At 37.4% G+C, this 20,166-nt stretch overlaps 1 protein-coding gene across 5 annotated transcripts in view; it reads right to left on the reverse strand.

Moving 5' to 3' along the window:
- The window catches only part of LOC124155433 (calcium/calmodulin-dependent 3',5'-cyclic nucleotide phosphodiesterase 1-like), a 423,875-nt gene that overhangs the window by 40,962 nt on the left and 362,747 nt on the right, over positions 1-20,166 (reverse strand). For 2 of the 5 annotated variants that reach the window (XM_046529242.1, XM_046529246.1), the window contains exons 5-6: positions 3,831-3,875; positions 1,796-1,849 (exon numbers count right to left, since the gene is read on the reverse strand). The exons of 2 other annotated variants lie outside the window; for them this stretch is intronic. In XM_046529242.1, coding sequence (XP_046385198.1) covers positions 1,796-1,849; positions 3,831-3,875 — 99 coding nt within the window. The remainder of the gene's footprint in view (positions 1-1,795; positions 1,850-3,830; positions 3,876-20,166) is intronic. One more of the 5 variants, XM_046529243.1, reaches the window with a different exon arrangement.

Here is a 20,166-nt window from a genome sequence, read left to right on the forward strand (position 1 = left end):
GGTTCCGCATGAATACCATCAAATTTAAATAAGAACAACCGGCAAATGAATCGACTGGGAATTACACGAGTACAACGAAGAGTGAAAGAATCAAGAAATCTGGTTGCATTTTTTCCTATGTTCCGAGGTCCAAGACGTTCTTCGTCATGTTGGAGAAGAAACTCGAAACGTTGGAGAAAATGGACTATCTCACCCGGCTGGAAAGGAGAACTTATTCAGTCCATTAGCCGGGAGAGCACCAGATCTTTCTTGGTTACTATTGTATTCGTAAGAGTACTCATCGAAATATGTTCAGTAATTATGCAACCGTTAGAGTACAAAGTGTCCATTCGGTTAGTAAGTTATTCATTCGAGTCTCCATCCAATTACCCGAGGCTAATGAATTATCGTTTTCGGGACACTCGCCCTGACAAAAGCAGATAGGGCTGTAGAAACTTGGGAATAACCCGCTTGGAAATGCGAGAAAATGAAAAGTGACAATGGGGTTCCAAAATGAAGCCATTAAAGATACTTTTGGTGAGGGGGTAAAAATGATGTCGCAGTATTAAACGGGGGTAGTGATGGAACAAGTGGATAGAGGGTAGCATTGGTGGGTTGTGAGGCATTCGGTATTGGGTTTGGGGAAAGACAGATAATCTGCACTCTCCAAAGGTCCCCAGACACTGGTCGCTCAACTTTAAATCCAACCTGGGCTGGATTGTTGCACAAAAATTTCAAATACCCTTGATGACCCCTCAAGCAAGGCAAAATCTATGCATGCTAGCGCCGCTAGTAAGAAAAATTGGAACTTATGAGGAGCAGCCCGATTTCAACGTAGTACTCGGAACCTCCTCAGCGTTAGTTCCGCGTTTTCCCAAGTGACGGCGCGAGTGAGCAAAGAGTAGTAGATTTGCGTATCGAGTCAAATGGGGCAATCAAAATGTTTAGGCAACACTTCCGACCCAGAGTCAAATGGAGCCAGTATGCAAGGACCGCGATGCAGCGGAGTCACTGCACCGATTTACGTAGGAGCGTTTATTCTGTTCTTACATATTGAAAAAAATGCATGCATCGCAGTGCCTGAAAGCTAATCTCTCAAGAAATCATTACATGGGATGCTACCTAATATTTCAAATGGTAGGGGACATGCTATACCAAAGGATAAAATCGAGCAATGGGAAATTTAAAGAGCAAGAAAAAGGGGAATTTTTATGTCTCTATTGTAACTACTTGGGAATAATTACTTATTAGAGTACCAGTTAGACCTATTAATTTCTATGAAATAATGAACAACATTAATAACTATATGCATACAGCGAAGATGATAAGTTATACTCTCTAAATACTTATTATATAAAAAAATGCACAGTTTTCTGGCATTCCTCCATCACCAATGCTTTTACTCAAAGTTGAGTGGGGAAGAACGTCAGTAAATTTACATCTAAGTAGGTAAATGTATAATTTGCTCATCGCAAATTAAAATACTCATTCCATGCATAGGCTAAAAAAATATGGAAGCATTGCATCCAAAACCAAAACAGTTTCTTTTGTGACATAAGAATGCAAACAAGGAAACAGTGTCTGCGTTCCACTTACCTTGAGGGTTGAGCTATCAAAGATCTTAAGATTAAAAAATTAGATGAGCCTAGTTTGGAGAGGTCTGCACAAATTATAAAAAAATAGGATATATATATATAGCAGCAGTTCCGAAAATAAACGAAACGGAGCCGGATACATTTACGAGGGGAAAGGAGATATAGGCAGCTATTTACGTTTTTGACTCACGACATACAGTTAGCTTTAAAGACACACGTACTTGAGAAGGGCCTTGGAAATAGGAGGAAACGTATCAGTTGCTTTGTCTGGTGATCTATGAAGACAAGAAGACAAAAATACAAGAATTAGCCGGTATCATATTTCAAGGAATTTAGGAAGGAGGCGAAAGATTGAGGCATCGCAAGAGAAAAGAGTTCTATTCGTTTGTCTCATAAATGCATAAATCTCCAATTTAAGTTACAATTGAGGCGAGAAATTTTTGTAAACTCTTATGGTGTAGCCGACTATGTTCTTCCTACCGTGGCTTTTTGTTGTGATGCAAGTTTACTGTAATGTTTATGGATTCGTATGTGGTAATGAGTGTTTCTCGTGCAAATGTTTCAGTGAAAAGAGAATGAGTACATCGCAACGTGTTCTTTGAAGAGGAAAAAAAGAGTGAGAGTGTAAATGCGTTGAATTTGCGAGAATCAGCGATTGGCGTCAGGAGTACTAAGGAGCAAGCATGGATGAAGGAAAGATTCAATCGTCTCTATCGAATACCATCTCTTCTAGATTCATTGAGGGCCACTAGAGTTTTAGCTAAACATTTTAACGTTTACATACTATCCATATGTACATTTAAAGTGAGACAGAATGTATGGTAATTCAACCATCTCGTTCAAAGACTCATAAAAGCAGATAATTTGATGCCATGTCTTGGGATAACTTCTTGGATTAAAAAATTGTTACTTGCGGAGCAGTCATCAAAGAGAATATTGTGAAGAGGAGACGACGCAATGTTTGAAAATTACTCTTTAGTCAAAAATATTTTATTAATGAGAAGTGGAAAAGACCAAATGCGGGAAGAGAAATTTCGTATACAAGAATAAGTTTAATCACAAAAGTAGTTTTGAGGGTGAGGCACGATTAACAAATATTTGATAGAATGAGTGAAATGAGATCAATTGAGCATGAAAACCTGACAATAAATGACTATCACAAGTAATTTTTCGTTTAAAAGATTTTCTCTTACAGTTGCATCGATTCATTGCACATAGTTAGTAATCAATAAAATTATTCCTACTACTCTATTCCGCTCTCCACTAAAAATTGTTTAAATGGCTAAAGTTCTGAAATGTAAGTATCAAAGACGCTACTTGAAAGCCATTATTCTGAAAAATTTGGCTCGCGGAACAAAATGGAAGCGAAAAATATAAATTTATAAACAAGAGAGCATAGCGTTGCTTAGCGCACAATGCCACCGTTAAAAACAAATTAACGTCTATTAATACGTCCTCATTTGAAAAAAAATATGAACTTATTTCTGAAAAACACAAAAAAGTTGAGCGCGAAAACCTTATACCATGCAGCCTTCAAGTGTGCTTTCAGAACGTGATGTGTAAAACAACTTAAACCATATAGTACACACCAATATTATTCAAATATCCCAAAACTAACTCAGTAATCAATTAAAAATTTTAAAACATCGATTAACCTTTTCAAATATAATGGCGTGCATGCGAATATGATTAGTAAATTACACTTATTATGCCCACCATTAAGAAAGTAAAAAAGCGATTCCACACAAAACAATGAGAGATGAGTTAAAAAAAAGACAGTCAACCATCAGTAGGATACTTTCAAAATACTCAGAGAGGTGCCCGCAAACACTTGAAAAAACAGAACAAGAAAGAAGCGAGGAACATCAAGAGGTCAGTATTGGGGGGAGGTGAAAGCCATGTATAAAAAAGCGTAGATTTACAGTGGCAGTGATAGAACAAGAAAAATTTAACACAGAGACAGACAAAGATCACGGAGAGAGTGAGAGAGTATGGAAAGGAGACAAGGTTTAGACGGAAGGAAGGCGAAGAGGGACGGAAAATTTTAAACAGATATAGTAAACACACCGGGGAAGTTGAGAAAAGGAGAGAGAAAGGAAGACAAGAAGGAAAAGGGAACAAAAGAAAGAATGTGGGAGGAGGTAGAGAGAGAACTAGGGCTTTTGTTACTTATTCTTATTATATTTTTTTAGTTTTTTTTGGAAAGCTTGGAAAAAATATGCATAGTATACATAAATGTGAAGTCACAAAACGAACCCTTCAGTGTCCGCGGAGAGCCGATGAGTCGCTTGCGGTGATACTCTGGGAGGAAAAAGATGGGAAAAACAGGGATGGTGGTGGTGGTGGGGGAGGGAGCGGAGGATTATGGGTAAGAGAGAGAGAGAGAAAGAGAGAAGAGAAAGAGAGAGAGAGAGACATAACAGATTGAAAGAGTAATCAAACAATATCAAACAATGAGAGAATGCGAGACACAAAAAACGCTAACACCCAACAGCACAAAAAAAGATCATCATTTGTCTTTTTTTTCCACCAATATTTGCAAGATTTCAGATTTTATTTTTTTACTTCAATTATGTAACTTTATCAAATTTGATAGAGGTTCCAAATTAGAAAAGAATCCACTCCGCAAAAATCGTCGTCTGCACCAAGCGGGGTAATTAACGCTTGGTTTCCTCGCAGCTTTATATTTTAGTTTTTTTTCCAAATAAAACATTAATATATTAATGAAAAGATGTTTCATAAAAAATTTCCGCTCCAACGAGAGCGCTCGCAATATATATTAAGAAGCACAAAAAACGTAGAGCTTTCACATTTATCAGCCTTACGCATCATAGACGCCCAGGAAAATTAATATGCGTAATTCAAATTATGCTCAGAACACCAGCGTAAAATAAGAACTTTGAACTCCCATGCACCAATAACGGGTATTTCAGAGTTTAAAAATAAATACACATCGTTCCAGCTTCCAGCAGCCTTGAAGCGTTTGTATTCCCAGCGGTAACGGCACAATCAGCAAGGAATGCCATTTAAATTTAAATGGAACACATCACCGTGGACATCACTTGGGCAACACATAAACAAATGTATTTATCAGTTTGCCATGGTAGCCATTTAGCCTGAGGTACAATGAACACTGAAGGACACAAATGTTTAAACATGTAGATGACATGCACAGAAATTTGCAAACAGCACAAAATGTAACACGGATGATAGAAATAATTATGTAAATGCACATTGATATCCCCATATATATATTATCTCACGGATGCATAAAAAAATATAAGAGAAAAACTCAAAAACTGACGAACGCACGAGTTTCGCATATTACGAGCATATTTGCCGATGAATCACCTAACGATAAATCCATACGGAGAAATAATACGATTGGACAAGAGGGAGCAATGGCGTGAAAATATATATTCTTCTGTCGGGAGTTTATGTATGTATTATGTGTACACATGAAAAGCTCCGAATAAGATCAGCGGAAAACTGCAAGGACAAAATGAAACAAGAAAAGGAAAGGAGGTATGATAGGAATCCATTACATTCACGTTAACCGGAGATGGCTTCAGAATACTCGATAATGAGAGATTGACAATCGACAAAGAATACAAAAAAAGTAGACATCTCTAAATGATGTTTATGCTGCTTTTTTCAACGAAATTGGTTGTGTCAAACATGAAATAAGACACACAGACCAAAAAATTTGGATAATATCATTTACAGTGAGAAACTGCGAAATATTTACCCTAAAATTAAATTTTTGTGACTTGACATCACCATTAGTCCCCTAAATTAAAGACTTCTTGTATTACTAGATGCTCATGTTAACCTACCCAAAACCGCTTGAATATTTTTATTACAAATCCATGAATCCAATTTTGTGTAAAGGTATTATTTATGCACGTACCAGAAATTTCCCCCTTTAACTGTGTTTATTATTTTTTCTGCCTGCATTTGTCTATGAATGGTTGTATTCCCTGCATTATCTTGAGAAATTACCTATGTTGGTAATTGTATATACATTGGCAAAGTCAATAAAATAAATCACGATACAAATAAATTGTTAATGCACGTAAGATAATCCTAATACGATATAGAAATATAATAATAAGATATATTTTTATAATTTGTATAGAGAATTTTCTATTGCTATTCTGTGACGAGTCACCAACTTACTGCAGCTTAAGCCACATATACTTTAAGTGTTACGTGACAAAAAATGACTAATATTCTTATATGACATATATTATGTGCGACATAAACTGGCCGTTGGGGACAACAAAGCTTGGTCCCATGTTCTTTTTAAATCTAAACTCTGCAGGCATTTATCTCTGTGAATAAATCTTTGAAGCAATGCAAAATATCGAAATAGTTCTTCGGGATTTCTGAAATATGGCTCTCCCATTCTTCTCCACCAGCAAAATTTTACGGGAAGCCTGTATTCATAACTGTAAAATTTCCTTTTTTCATATAAGTGTAAGCAAAGATAAGGAACTCTATTCATCCAATGCAAATGTGTCAATTTGGTGTATCATAAAATAATTAAACAAGCTGAAAAAGTAAATAAATGTATGGAGATAATAAATGGAATGGGAAAAATCTTAGAATTCGGTTTGCATTTGAGATGGATTCAAAGCGGCATGGTTTACATTACCTTGGAGGATGAGCATAATCGCTGTTGAGGTGACGTTTTTCCTCTAGAGTATTGCAGGATTTGACAAACATTTATTACAATTTCTGATTAGTTAAAAAAATAATGTCCCGCAACAAAACTTGATTCACATGAAACACTCTGAAAAGAATTTCGTGAAATAGGACCGCAAAAAAAATAGCGAATGGTTTAAATTGGTAACGAGGGAATAATTTAACAGCCCAACTACTCTTTCGCTCTGTAAATTTAGATAGGCCAACGCAATCAACATGGAGCAGATTTGATGTTCGTAATAATAAATATTGAAATAATCAATAATAGATCCATTTTTTCAACCAGCTTTGTACCAGGTATCCAGGAGAATAAAACAAGAAGACAATGCGTAAAAACGCTAAATAGATGATGAATGCTAAATAGACTAGTGATACACTAAAAAAACTTCACAAAAACATCTTTCCATACTAATATTTATTTTCGAAGTCTATGCGACAAAGTAAATTTTTGTCCATCGCGCTGCAGCAAGGAAAAAGGAAGATAATATCATAATTCCCTGAGGATATAAAATTAATTATCGACTTCAATTTGCAGGCGATGTACTTGATCGCACGGATTTCACACCAGATCCGGAAAACGCAAATGTACTGACTTTCGGCGAAGAGATCGATGAGAATATAGAAATGTAGAAAAAAGACAGATACATAGAGATAGATTGAGTTATCGTAGAAGGCGAAGCAAACGAAATTGTATCACAGTGTTGATTGTTTTGAGAGAGAACTTAGATCATGTGAACAGTGGATGCATTGCTAGGGTATATTATTGGTCCCCACAAAAGAGTTTTTCGTGAGGAGTCCTGAGGAGATTCATCTGGTCCACTTTCGTTATAGCCTCATACGCAGCTCGTAAGAACTAACTGAAAACCAGACCATGAATGGGGTACTCTTCTGCTAATATAAACAGAGTGGCTTCAGTGATCAAGGTTGATTTTGGGACCAAATGCCTGAATGGTACAGTGTATAAAGGGGCATATCTGTTTAGGTATGAAATCGAGTTAGCGAAAAGAGTCGAATTGTTTGGAAAATTGACGTTCGTTTTCATGACAGAGTGAAGGCAGGCAGTGGACTGTTCGATATCAGGGTGGAGACATATGTAGGTAGTACCGTTTTACGAAGTACATAGGAATGACGTCGTTAAAAGATCGATAAATGTGTAACTGATTGTCATAAGAAAGAATTTCACCCGTTGTGACAGACAATTAGGCAGAGGAATGGGTCCAAAAGTTACGTTTTCCTGTTAAAAATGAGGATGTAGATATTTAGTATCATTAATTAAATCATAACTAATTTTATAGCCTTTTCTCGACGTCTGCATATATGAGCTATCGGAGTAAAGGTATACATTCTCAATCAACCGTAAAATAGCTTAAGGAGTACAAGTATTCCGGAAAATATATAGGGAAAATGATAATGAGTATAAAATGAGATTGCTGATTTCGTTGCGAGAAAAATGGGCTGTTTTAGCTTACAGGTCATAATAGATGCACCTTCAAAATCAGAAAAACTGATATTGAAATGATTTGGCATTCCGCCGATAAAGATATTCATAATTTTTTAATTTTCCTCTGGTTCAAGTTGCACGAATGAGCATGATGAGTAGAATAATCAGTACTTAGAGTAATCAATCAAGTGACAGTATACAAGTATATAGTCAGTGTAAATAATCTAGACGTGAGCTAGAATAAATATCCTCATAATGGGCTACACGCCTTAAGGATTCGCTTTCGTTTTACTTAGTCACGTGTGTGTTGAAGAAGCCGCTTTTTCAGGGCATATTTCCACGCCACCTGTAAATTCTTTTATTTACGGTGCCAAATTACACTATCCTCAAGAAATGTTAGGACACTTAGAGTAAACCCTAGTCAAAATATATGAGAATCTCAAATAGAAAAATAAGTTAGCTTCGAGAAAATACCAACCTTTTCGTAGCACTGCATAAAAAAGTAAATTTGTACACAGTCACGCGCACTAATGCAAAATTACGTGCAGGATGAGACTCTCCATGAAATATTAATTTACCACCTAAAAGTCATTGATCCAAAAATTGCATAAGGAGAAAATTTCAGGGTAATTGAAGGCAAATTGTAAATAAATTGTACAATAAATAATTGATGATTTCGTAGCGAGAAAAATCCTCTGTGTAATAAGACTGGTCAAAGCAGATGTCGTTTCAAAGTGGGAAAAGTTAAAATCCCACCTTTGCAAAATGATTTTCTCTTGACGAATTTATCCAAGGTGATTATTTTCAACTCACAAGAAAGTGCTTTAAAGTGTCTACATACTACGAACATACTAAGAAGATGGAGAAAGTCTTAAACAAGTAGTTCGTTGCGAAAATGAGAAGGCTCGATCGGGTCTTCTTAAGCGTCCGATGACGTCACTTGCTCGGCTTGAGCAGGGTTAAATGACGTTGTACCAAGGGACAGAGTGCGCTCAATGGCTCTCACGTGCTCACGATATGGGGTGATAAAGCATTCACGTTTGCAAATCTAATCGCATCACAGTCTCTATGTGAGGTGATGTGGAACGAAACAGGATAGTAAGCTGCTCGACCGCAACTTTTGCAATTCCTGTTTCGCCTGTATTCAATAGATTGAGCGCTCAGCCGTAACTATTAAGCAGGAAGTTCAAAAAGCACGCACATGAGATGGTAGCAGGACAGATATTTCTCAATTTAGAATTTATAGATCATAAAAGTTGGTACGAAATCTTTTTCAAGGTACTAAAAATACACTTACACGGACGCAATAATTGAGTCAAGATCATACTGAAAATTGCAACGTAGTACAGTCAGAAACACAAAAATCTTACCACCCGGGAGCCGACATTTTTTTAAAGTTCCGAATTGGTTATCTAACATCATTCCCCTTACACTGTTATTAGCATCCCTTATCCACTATTCGTTCCATCCTGACTATCTGTCTCATACGTATCTTTGTGTAATAATATAATGGGAAATAAGAAAAGTTATCCAAAGAAATACTTATAAATATAAAGCATTAAAATCCTGGCCATTGTACTTCTTTGTGAGAATTGAATTCAATCGATATTACAATTTCAAACGAGATGAACTACATAAAAACAATGCTATCGGCTTTAACAGTCAATTAGACCAATCAGATGGATCATATGATCACGAAATGTGGTATCCTGTACATAGGGAGCAGAAATGCTGTGGATTATTTTTATACTGTTGTAGTGCTCTACATGCGACGCGATCTAAGTAAATATGTACGAAAATTTTAGTACTTCGAAATGCGACTTATTGGGATGCGCCTTAGTGGGACGAGGTATATTATGACGGAAGCATGGGATTAGCTCGGGAAAATATGCAGAGCGTCCAGAGACGAAAGGAAGTGACTCCACGGGGCAAGCAAACGGGCGGTAATGAAAGAAGAATATCTATTTGAACAGGACGAGAGTAATTCACTGAATCCTCCAATGCCACGGAAGGAAATCAATACAGATGGTTCCCATTTTTCCAAACGGCAAAATTCACTGTCTCCATGACGATAACCAATCTGTTTGAGGATCTTATCGACGCATCAGAATATGAAAGTAGTTTTTCACGCTCTATACAGATGATGATACTTCGGTACAGTATCCATCCAAATTCGTAGCTCAATTCGTTGATGAAAAAAAGAACTTAATTTTCTTAAATGAAACATCAGCAAGAGATCAATCTAATTTACCTTAAATAAAAGTGGATGCCCTCAGAATGTTGAAGCGTAGTGACTACGTTTCACTGATCTCCACGTGTCGATTCACTGCATTTACTTATTACCCCGGAAATCGCCACAAAAGATGTGTGACGTGGGATGTTAGGAAAACAACAGTCAACAGTAAAAACAAAATGCTCTAACGATGCTCCACCTAGCATTTATTAAAGTACTTTATTGTTCGGGGGTAAAATGAATTCCTATACCTATCCGTTCGGCTACTTATCTCTCTTAATTTATCGATTCTGTCGGACCTTGAAATATAGAGGGGTTCTAATATTATGTTCTCTGTGCCGCTCTTGAAGGTATCCATTCTCATTTGCTCAAGAAATCTAAGCTCAGCGCCCTGCCAACGAATCTATTGCGTCTCCCAGCCTAATTTGCTTAACATCTACGTAAAGATTTCTGTACGCCCGTATCAGCTTCTAACGAATCACACAGCTTAATTTTCCAGTTCATTAACTTCACGCTTTAAGTCTGTCAGCGCTGAATCCCATATGCTCACTGCATATTCAAGGAAAGGCCGGACGAGTGCGAGATAGCATCTCTGGTTTAATATGTCATCCTGAAATCCTCCCCATTACACGCGCGACAAGTCTTAGTTTCTGCAGGGCTCTACCACAAATATTTTTAATGAGTGTTCACCACGATAGGTTCGAAGTTTTCCTATCTCTCGGATACTTAATTTCAGCTCTGTTAACAATGCCCCAAGGGGTTGTGTTGACCCGTTGCCCGCTGTCCTCCTGGACCTCTCGTGGTGAAGGGTGCAGCAACCGATGAACGGCGCCGAACGAGTGTCGTCTGAATTGCCGCCACATTACCAATTAAATAGATTGAAACAGCTAAAGAAGGAGGTCACGGAGTGTGCGCGGATCAAAGAAAATATCCCTGTGCTATGAATATTCAGTTTTATAAAAAGATCCCTTCGAAATGCCGAGAAAAGGGGGCCGAATAAAATCCTTCCAGCAAACACGAACTTGAAAGATACATCGCATCTGTCTCGAAAGGAGAAAAGAGAATTCACATCACTCCACGACGCATTCAAATTAATTTGGATAGTCAACTTACGCTTCACTGAATTTCCTTCGATCGAAATTTGAATTTCCTCGTCCTTTTGTCGGGGAGACCGTTATATCCGTCGAAGCAGCGCTCTTGATCCATCGATCAATCATTTAAGGGCTACGTCAAACGCTTCCCCTCCTCCCTCCGAGCTTCCTTCTGGCGAGCCAGAAATGCTGACAGGTGAATGAGCATGCAATATAGGGAATTCCTTCCCGAATCCAGGAAGCGAGAGGAAGGAAAACAGTGTTCCGCCCAACAACACCACGACCCCTCTCCTCTGAGGCGAGGTCTCCATTGTTATCGGACCGACTGGGTTGGACCATAAGTGGGAAACTGCTGCTGATGCGTTTTGCCTGAATGCCCTCCTGTCTCTATCGAATGTATGCGCAGTGTGAGGGACCTTTACGCATGTGTTGTTATTATTGAGGCATTCTCCCGGTTGAGGGAGGTTTGCTGAGAGCATTTGCGAATCGCCCCGGTCTGTCCTTTCTCCCCCCCCCCCAAAATGTTAATTCACGACAAGGTCTATCTCCTTTCAATCTTCTGTATTATTTCTACTGTATAGATACCTTTTTCTCGACTTATACGCAGCCAAACTCTACAAATGAGGTACCAAAATTCACAGAATTTATCAGAGAACATGCGACGGCATATCTTACTTCCTAATTAATGCTATTGTTTCCTAAAATTGGTTTTTAAATAATTAAAAAAAACAAAAAAAACAAAAACCGGTAAATATTTATGGCGTTAACGGCGCACAAACTGATACATTTGTTCATTTGCAACAACATCTCGCATTCTTTAAATAAATTTTATCAAAATGCGGCTGATTCCACGTTCAAGTCTCCTGTTGATAAGTATGTAAGTATGAGTCATCATGTGCGTTTAACAGAGGATAGTGTAATTACTTCCAATTTTGTTTTTAAAGAGGTCCTCTGACCTCAATTTGTTCATGAACATTCCAATTAAATTTGTACATAAGACCCTGCCTTTTTTTCTACATTGTAAAATTAGAAACGCGCCTATCCCTCTGTGGACCTGCATTGAAAAGAGCGGGGGGAGGCCCGCTGGGAGCGGGCGCATCACGCTCGTCTTTCTAAAAACCTTTTGGGTAGCTTCTGTGCAGAAGGCATACTTTGATAATGGCATCATTTGGAAGAGCGCTTTTATGTATAATTAGAGATGCGTGAAAATCGCAAATGCGATATAGATGCGATGACTGGATTTTTAAGATATTTTTACGCAAATTTGCCTTTTCGACGGCAAAATTCGTACATTTTGTGCCGAGAGCAGTTTAAATGCTCCGCCGACAATCACCGCTTAAAGCATGTGAGCGACTGGCCTGCTGCAAGTTGGCTTGGACTCTACGTGGACGCGAACTACAAGTGGGCATGGGCAAGCTACACCTCCGCCACGACATGTCTTATTCCTTAATTTATAGTTGTTATATAACATAATCATTTAAAATATTATGTATTTTGTCATATAACTGAGTTTCACTACATTTTATCGTCATCTGTCTCATTATGAAAATAAAAAATAGACACTACAATATGCGATAAACTATTATCGAAAGTGCGATAAAAAAAAATGAAAGTACGATTTTCACGTATTTCTATGTATAATCTATTGAAAATTACGAGAGTTTTATTTCATATTTAAAATAAATAAAAGATTGCAGTTTTTTCCACCAAAGTTTTTACTGCGTACGACGCTCAGCTCACAGAGCCATCTTCTGGTACAAGACCAGATGATGAAGGTGGAAAGCGTACCAGAAGATGGTTCTGTGAGCCGAAGCGCGTCGTACGAAGTCAACATTTATGTGGAAAAGTGCTACGATATTTTACTTATTTTAAATATGTCTAACCTTCACCAATTGAAGCCTGAATCTGTTGAGTTTTATTTCAGTTACAATTGAATTGTTCTACCGATTAAGGTGGGTTTGCATGGAGAATTTATGAAGTATTCTGGCAATATCCCGTCCCTTCATGGACTACACTCCTCAATTTTCAATAAACCGCATTCTCTTTCAATCTATCAAAAAATCCTATCCTTTTCCTTCCCCTCCCTCGTTTCCCTAACATTCTACCCTCTAACACCATTTTCAACATCCCCTCCCCGCCAAGTAGTCTGTCCATCCATACCTTCAGTCTCCTCCGAATCTCATTTAGAAGCTGCCTTTCCTCACCCACTGTGTCCAGCACTTCGTCGTTCCTTTTCCTCTCCGTCCATTTCACCCTCTCTATTCTTCTCCATACCCACATCTCGAATGCCTCCCATATTCTCTCGTCCTCGTTCCGAAGTGTGCAGGTTGACGCACAGTAAAAGGCTACACTCCAATTCACACTTTTTGAACTCCGTGAAGATGTTTTCTCACCTTCGTATGGAAATATATTTTACAGTTATATCCAAGTAGTCATTCCAGATTTCTCACGACCTTATGGAGCGACAGAGTTTAAACTAATGCCATCAAATGTTTACAATATGAAACTTTTTTATATAGATTTTTTGAGTTTTAGAAAATATTCTTAATTTTAGAATTAACTACATATGACAAATAACCATGTATCCCATAACGACTATTCATTCAAGAAAATGTTTTTCTTGTCAGTTTCTTCGGGAATCCGTAAGATCATCGACCATTCAGGAAGGCACTCGAGTGGAATGATAAGGAATGAGAAACTATTTGGGTAAAAGGGAAATAAGTTCGTCGACGGGAAATCCAAATTCTAGTAAGAGTTAGAAGGAAAAATGTCGGCTAGGAAGAAAGATATTTGTTGGTGGGAGATAATCCTACCAACTTTATTTTATACTTGAATTCCTTTTCTTCGGATTTCGGAAGAAGTCGATTTTCCAGGTATTTGAGTACTCTCAAAGGCATTAGGGCAATAGTTTATTTGCCAATGAACTTCCACTCCCTCAGTGACTCAACCGGAAGGTTTGTATTGAGAGGTTAGCGAACAGCACACTCTAAAATAAGCTACAGACGTGTGAAATTGACACATTTAGGGTAGGGTGGAACTTCCCTTGGCAACCTCACACTTCGAGGATATGTTTATTATAGTAGTTTAGTATGCGATTACCTCCACGAGCAATCATCTAGCCTTATGCGAAAACTAAACAGGATTCTAGATGAATTACACAGCATACTCAAGAAGTAGTTATAGTAATATAGTACGTTGAAAAATTTGAGTACTCTAACACCATCTGGCGTCACTTAACAGCATTTGGGTAAAATTGGAAAGCTTTGTGCTTCACCTAAGAATATGCCGACGTGTTTTGAAAGTGTCACCTTTGTTTCGGTAAAACTCCAATCGCGCATCGAAAGCCAACTAGCTGAAAAAGCAGTTGACTAAAAGCCAAGGAGACATTATTTTTTCTTAATGCTGGCTTCCTACTTAGTATTAAGGGTTTTTATTTATCGGTTGACTTAGGTGAATTGCTACAATTTTTTCAAGGATTACCATAAATGTAATTTAATAGTGTACTCACTTTCTGTTACAACTGCAACGAATATATAAATGAGCATACATTTCTAGGACAAAACAACATTCGCAACTCATTGGCGAATCTGGTAATCTTAATGAGTTTACAACTGATTAGTCGATCGAGTTTCCTTATATTTTTTTAGGTAACCGGATGGTAACACGTTTTTCTATTCCTACGTTTGTAAATGATGACTTTTGGAAAATAATGCGATCAGCTTTTACGTGCTCGACAAAATGGATCCCAAATACTCGGTTTGTGATTCTGAAAGGGTATACACATATCTAAATATTTCATTTCCACACCAATTTTTCCAAGGGTAAAACGATTTCGTGGCGGATAAACTCGGAATTTTCAGTTTGCATGCAAGCTTAGCTAGTAGCGCAACCCTAAGTATGTCTCACAGCAGAAAATTGACGAAGATAACGCGATAGTGTATATTAAAATGACGCCAAAAATCCAATTTATGATCAGCAGAAAGTATAAAAGAACGGATGGAGATTGAAGAATATTTCACGTAATTAATATGAATCACATTGAAATTGATGAACATTTCATAAAATTCTCCGACTAATTAAAAATACCGGTATTCAGTAGAAAAGATAATGGCTGTTAGATCGAGAGGTATGAATCAGATAACATGGGAATCCAAGAGGCATTGTTTCGTAAGAAAAACAGTTTGAAAGTTCACCAAATTAAAAATTAGAAATTCGACTCCTAGCCTCAAAAGCGTCAGCATTTATCCTGATTAATACCTGTACGCCTTAGAAAATGGTAAGATGGATTAAGATAGCGGTTATTGGCCTGGAATGAAAATTCAAAATATGTACGCACCATCACTTACACAAACAAAACGAAGTTAAATAGAGGTTTTTTCGTCATCTGAAATTTTGGCTTAAGTATCTGAGAAAAACGTGATTTTCTCTAACTTTTGCTGCCCAATGTTTTACGTTTGACGCATTATCTCTGCCAAATCATAAGATTTTGAAATATCTTAAATAGAGCATTCTAAGAAGGTGTATTTTCACCAAACAGTCATATTTTTCAACATATTCCACCATTACAGTGGTTGCATGCCCTTAAAAAACGTGTTGGGTGATTACTCCCAACGATTCAACGGCTGAGTCTGCTATCAACTACAGGGGTAGAATCTTTACGGTATTTAATATTAGAACTTTTTCTTCAAATTATCCATAACCCAGTGTTACTTCTAGGTAGCATCGAAAATGTATATATTTTCAGCTCTTTTCAGGAAAGATTTAGCCTACGTGTTCTTTTGTGCTGTAAAGTTTTATGACAAAATAAAGCAAAATACACAATAACCACGTAGCTGCCACAATATTATGATTGAATAGAAAAGTTTTACATTTTTAAAATAAAGTCTTGAAATTTAGTGTCTCCCAGAATCAGCTCTGGGTTAGAAAGGGTTAAGGATTATCTCGAAGGATTATTTTTTTGTCTAGGCTACGATCTTTAAGGACTTGAATGGTACACACCGTCTCACGAGTCGAATATAAATTCATTGCTAACCGTCCGCATATAGCCATTATTTTCGCAGGTGGCGCGATATTGACCGCCATGATGGTCGGGCGGTTTCTTTTTCTCGACAGATTGAATTCATTGAGCCGTCAAGCAAAAGCCTGACCTATTTAAATAGTGCCGCGACCTGGACTCTCATTTGCTCCAGCGACCTGCGGGACTCGGAGTGGGGAGGTACTCCCACGGCAATGTCATAAATGTTGCAATTAAGACCCCTCATTGGATCGAATTGCGTGCCAACCGTGGCGTGATTCAATTCCTTCTGCCGCTGGAGCAACTCCTACTGTTGTGAAGAAGAAACACACTACACAAGTTGTAACCACGGTAGTTTTATCCCGGCAATATTCCAGCCGTTACGTCTCTGAATTTGTAGCAAGACTACCAAAACAAAAAACTAAAAAATATCAATTATTAGATGTACTGATTTTTACAACGTTACCGAGTATATACGGCCATTTAAATATTTAAAATAAATTTTATTAACAAGAATGCCATACTGAATACACGTAATGTTGAACACAACAGCCTTCACCAGCGTTCTTTAGGAATTTATAATCAATTTTGTGGAACAAAAGAAAGTAATCCTTACTATTGTAAACACATTACAATACTTAAATAATTTTGAAACTGATAAGATTAAAGTAAAATTGATGTCATGACTGGTTACTTCAACGAGTCGAAATCGTCAGGTAAAAACAGGACATTTAAGTATGTGAATGTGTCTTTGAAGTATGTTAACATAAAACATTTAAGTATGTTGATTTTGTTTTAAAAAGTTTAATCTTATTTATGAAATTCATTTATCAGGGATGAAAATTGACGCAAATAAGTGCACTTATTTATTTATTTAAGTTCTACCGGTCCACAACGTGGATTCACGAATGAATAAAAATTTATGAGTACCATTTATATTTATTTTATTAAATACTAGATTCATTAACGTACTGTTAAGAGATAAAAAAAGCAACAGGAACTAGTAATCATTCCTTAATTGTCTCACTACCAAAACACCCAAGTCACCTCGTATACACTCATGCGGCTTCTTCGTGTCTCATCGGCAAACACCTGTCATTGAACTTAGCCTCAAGGAGTCTGATGGATTTATTTGATCAATGCAAGGAAATAAAAATGGAATCATTGACTCAGCATTCCCATATGCATAGATAGAAAACTTTTCGAGTAGCGACGAGATGATAACGTCTCTTTGCCTCTTGAGTCACTCAAAACATTCTCAGAGATCACGAGATACACTTGCTGTGAATGGTGTGATAGGAAACGTACTTAAAAATATTGAGGGTTGACACTCGGGAAAATTTTTTTTCGTTCGATTCCTTCCAGGGCACCTCTTCAAACAAACTCAGGAACCACAATTTCTCTCTAAAAAGCATTTGCTTGCGATGAAAAAATACATAGTAAAAAATTCACTCCTGGTCAAACATTGAATGCATTTAGAGTGCCTATTGCTAGAAGCATAACAAGTGCAAAATAAAATTTGTTTGTAATGGGATGTCAACTGCTTGCTCACATAGGGAGGGACATTCCGAGGTCTACACTGTGCAAAAAAAAGGACATGTACAACATAGTGCTGCCAACACACGCGGCTCCACAACCCTCCGAGCAACAGGCAGTGTAACGTGAATCCGAAACAAGATGAACGACACTAGGCTCGTACAAAAATGTTATTTTTTCCCTATTTGAATGATAAAAGTTACTTACACAACACCAATTAGGGTGGGTTTGCTGAAAACAGCTCTCATAACAACAAAAACTAAACTAAGAACCCAGGTCTGTCACCGTTCCTACACGAATCTTCCTACATAAGAAGCAAGGAAGACCTTTGGAAGACCTATTCACACCCTCTCTTTTTCACACCCTCCAGCATCATTTTCCCGGAGCCCAGTTTGCATATCGCTTGATACGCGCATGCTTAGGACATATTTGCGAGTGCTTGGTCAACAGCAATTTTCACAAATAAAGAAAGTACCCACGATGCATCTAAAAGATGACATACGAACTCTGGCCTGAAGAACTAAGATTGGAAGCTTTCAAATATATGTCCATAAATCAAGTGTAAAATGAAATAACAATAAACGATAGGTTTCATTCTATCATTTTATATAATTTCTCGTTCCTATTCATCTTCCCGTTCTCTTAAAAACCCAAAAAATGCACAAAATTTATTCTCATTCTTCTTCTCCAGTGATAATGTTTTAGTTGACGTTTTTCTCAAGTTGCACCACAAGGAACGCGAAATATTAGTGGAGATTAAGCTCATTTGGTAACAACACAGATCACCTACTTGAAACGCACTTTTTTACGATAAAAAAACTCTCTACATTACTCTTCTTACGCCTCCCTAATCTTGATTTTGAAGAAATAGCACCTTTTTTTTAGAAAACTGACTGACGAGGTGCATCAAGTAACGAGATGTGTACTTTTTTCGAAAGGGAATGAAAAGAGAAGACCGCGCTTGAAATGAGCGCTGTTTGTTAAATGCCACTTCATTACGTTGAGTTTACGAGAAATTGTCTATTTAGAATCGAAATATATCATATGTGAATGCAATATTTTTTGTTATTATAAGTTGGGTTGGGGGAGGTGGAATATCGCAATGATTAGGAGGACGGGTTTAGACCTACGAGACCTACGACATAATCAACATCAAACATAACAACTCCATCATTATCCATGTCATCGATAAATTCCTGAACATGCAAATCTATACTCATATTATATCAATACAGAAAGAAAATCTCGTGACTGTCTATATGAAGCTATTAGATTTAGAGTTCTTAGAAAGACTAGTAATGATTGCTTCGACACATACCATCTATCGGAATTATGGCCTAGTCTTCAATTTTCCTCTCTTACAGATCCAGGTATGTTTTTCCAGGAGTAAAAAGACATCGGAATATATCTGTTTTAGTGTTTGAAACCTTCTTATTCCATTTGAATGTTATTCATCTAACGAGGTCAATATCCTCATTTTCGGATTCTTTAAATAACAATAGCTTCTGCAGTTTTCTGAGTGGAGTAAAAATTCCATGTAGTAGAGGAATGCGGTTGATAATGAGTTACTTTCACTATGCATTGGTATATATCACTTTACGCTGCTTAAATATGCCGAAAAATAAGAAACCTTGATGTTAGAAATGCGCTGGAAGCTAAAAGAAGGGTAAAAAATAAACAAATGCGCATTCTTATTGAGCGAGGGCGAGTTTCCTGACGTCCCATTAATGGTGCGCGGATAGAGGGACATTTTTTCCCCTCCGGATGGGCTGCTCGGCGGGTGGCGGCCAGCAAGGATGACATACGAAAAGGAAAGGACAATTCAGCGGAGATGGATCATCAAGTGATGACACATCTCGGATCGGTCCAAAAACGGGAGATCGACAGGAAAAATAACGATTTTTGCGTCTCCTGCACCTTATTTTCAAAGGTTATTCCTTTCGGCTGACACAAAATTCTTTTAGCAGTTCGTATAAGAACTTGGTTCAGTGCCATGTCACAAGAAAATGTTGAGCTTGCCAAATGAAGAAGTTTAACCTGCACATAGACTATAGTCAACTGATCGATGAAAAACTGATGCATGCATTAGTGTTCTCAGATGTAATGATGCTCTTTCTTTTTTGCGAGGCCGTCAATAGTTAACTTAAAACTTATTGGCTGCTATTACTTCTTTTGGGAAAAGAAAACATGTTTGAGAATGTGGAATTTTGACTGATTTAATTTTTAATCTCAGGAAGCAATTAACTATTTTATTCCTGATTATGCACATGGTATTAAAAAATATATCTGCAAATAGCCCTAATTAATTGAAGAGTTTTTCATCCAATTCTCGGTTTCATAGGAATGCATGGTGCCTTAATTGATTAAAACTTTTGGGAAGCGAGGGTGCAGAGCAGGAATTTTCACAAAAAATGAATTTGTCCCAAAAAATGAGCAAGAAATATTACAATGGAACAAAATTAACTCCCTTTCTCATCCATTTGATGATGATGCAGTGGGGAAGTTCTTTTTATTCGACATTTCCTCCTTCCTTTCTCGACTCTTGAACAATCATCCCTCAACTTGTATTC

This window comes from Ischnura elegans, chromosome 3 (assembly GCF_921293095.1).
Source record: "Ischnura elegans chromosome 3, ioIscEleg1.1, whole genome shotgun sequence".
NCBI lineage: Eukaryota > Metazoa > Arthropoda > Insecta > Odonata > Coenagrionidae > Ischnura > Ischnura elegans.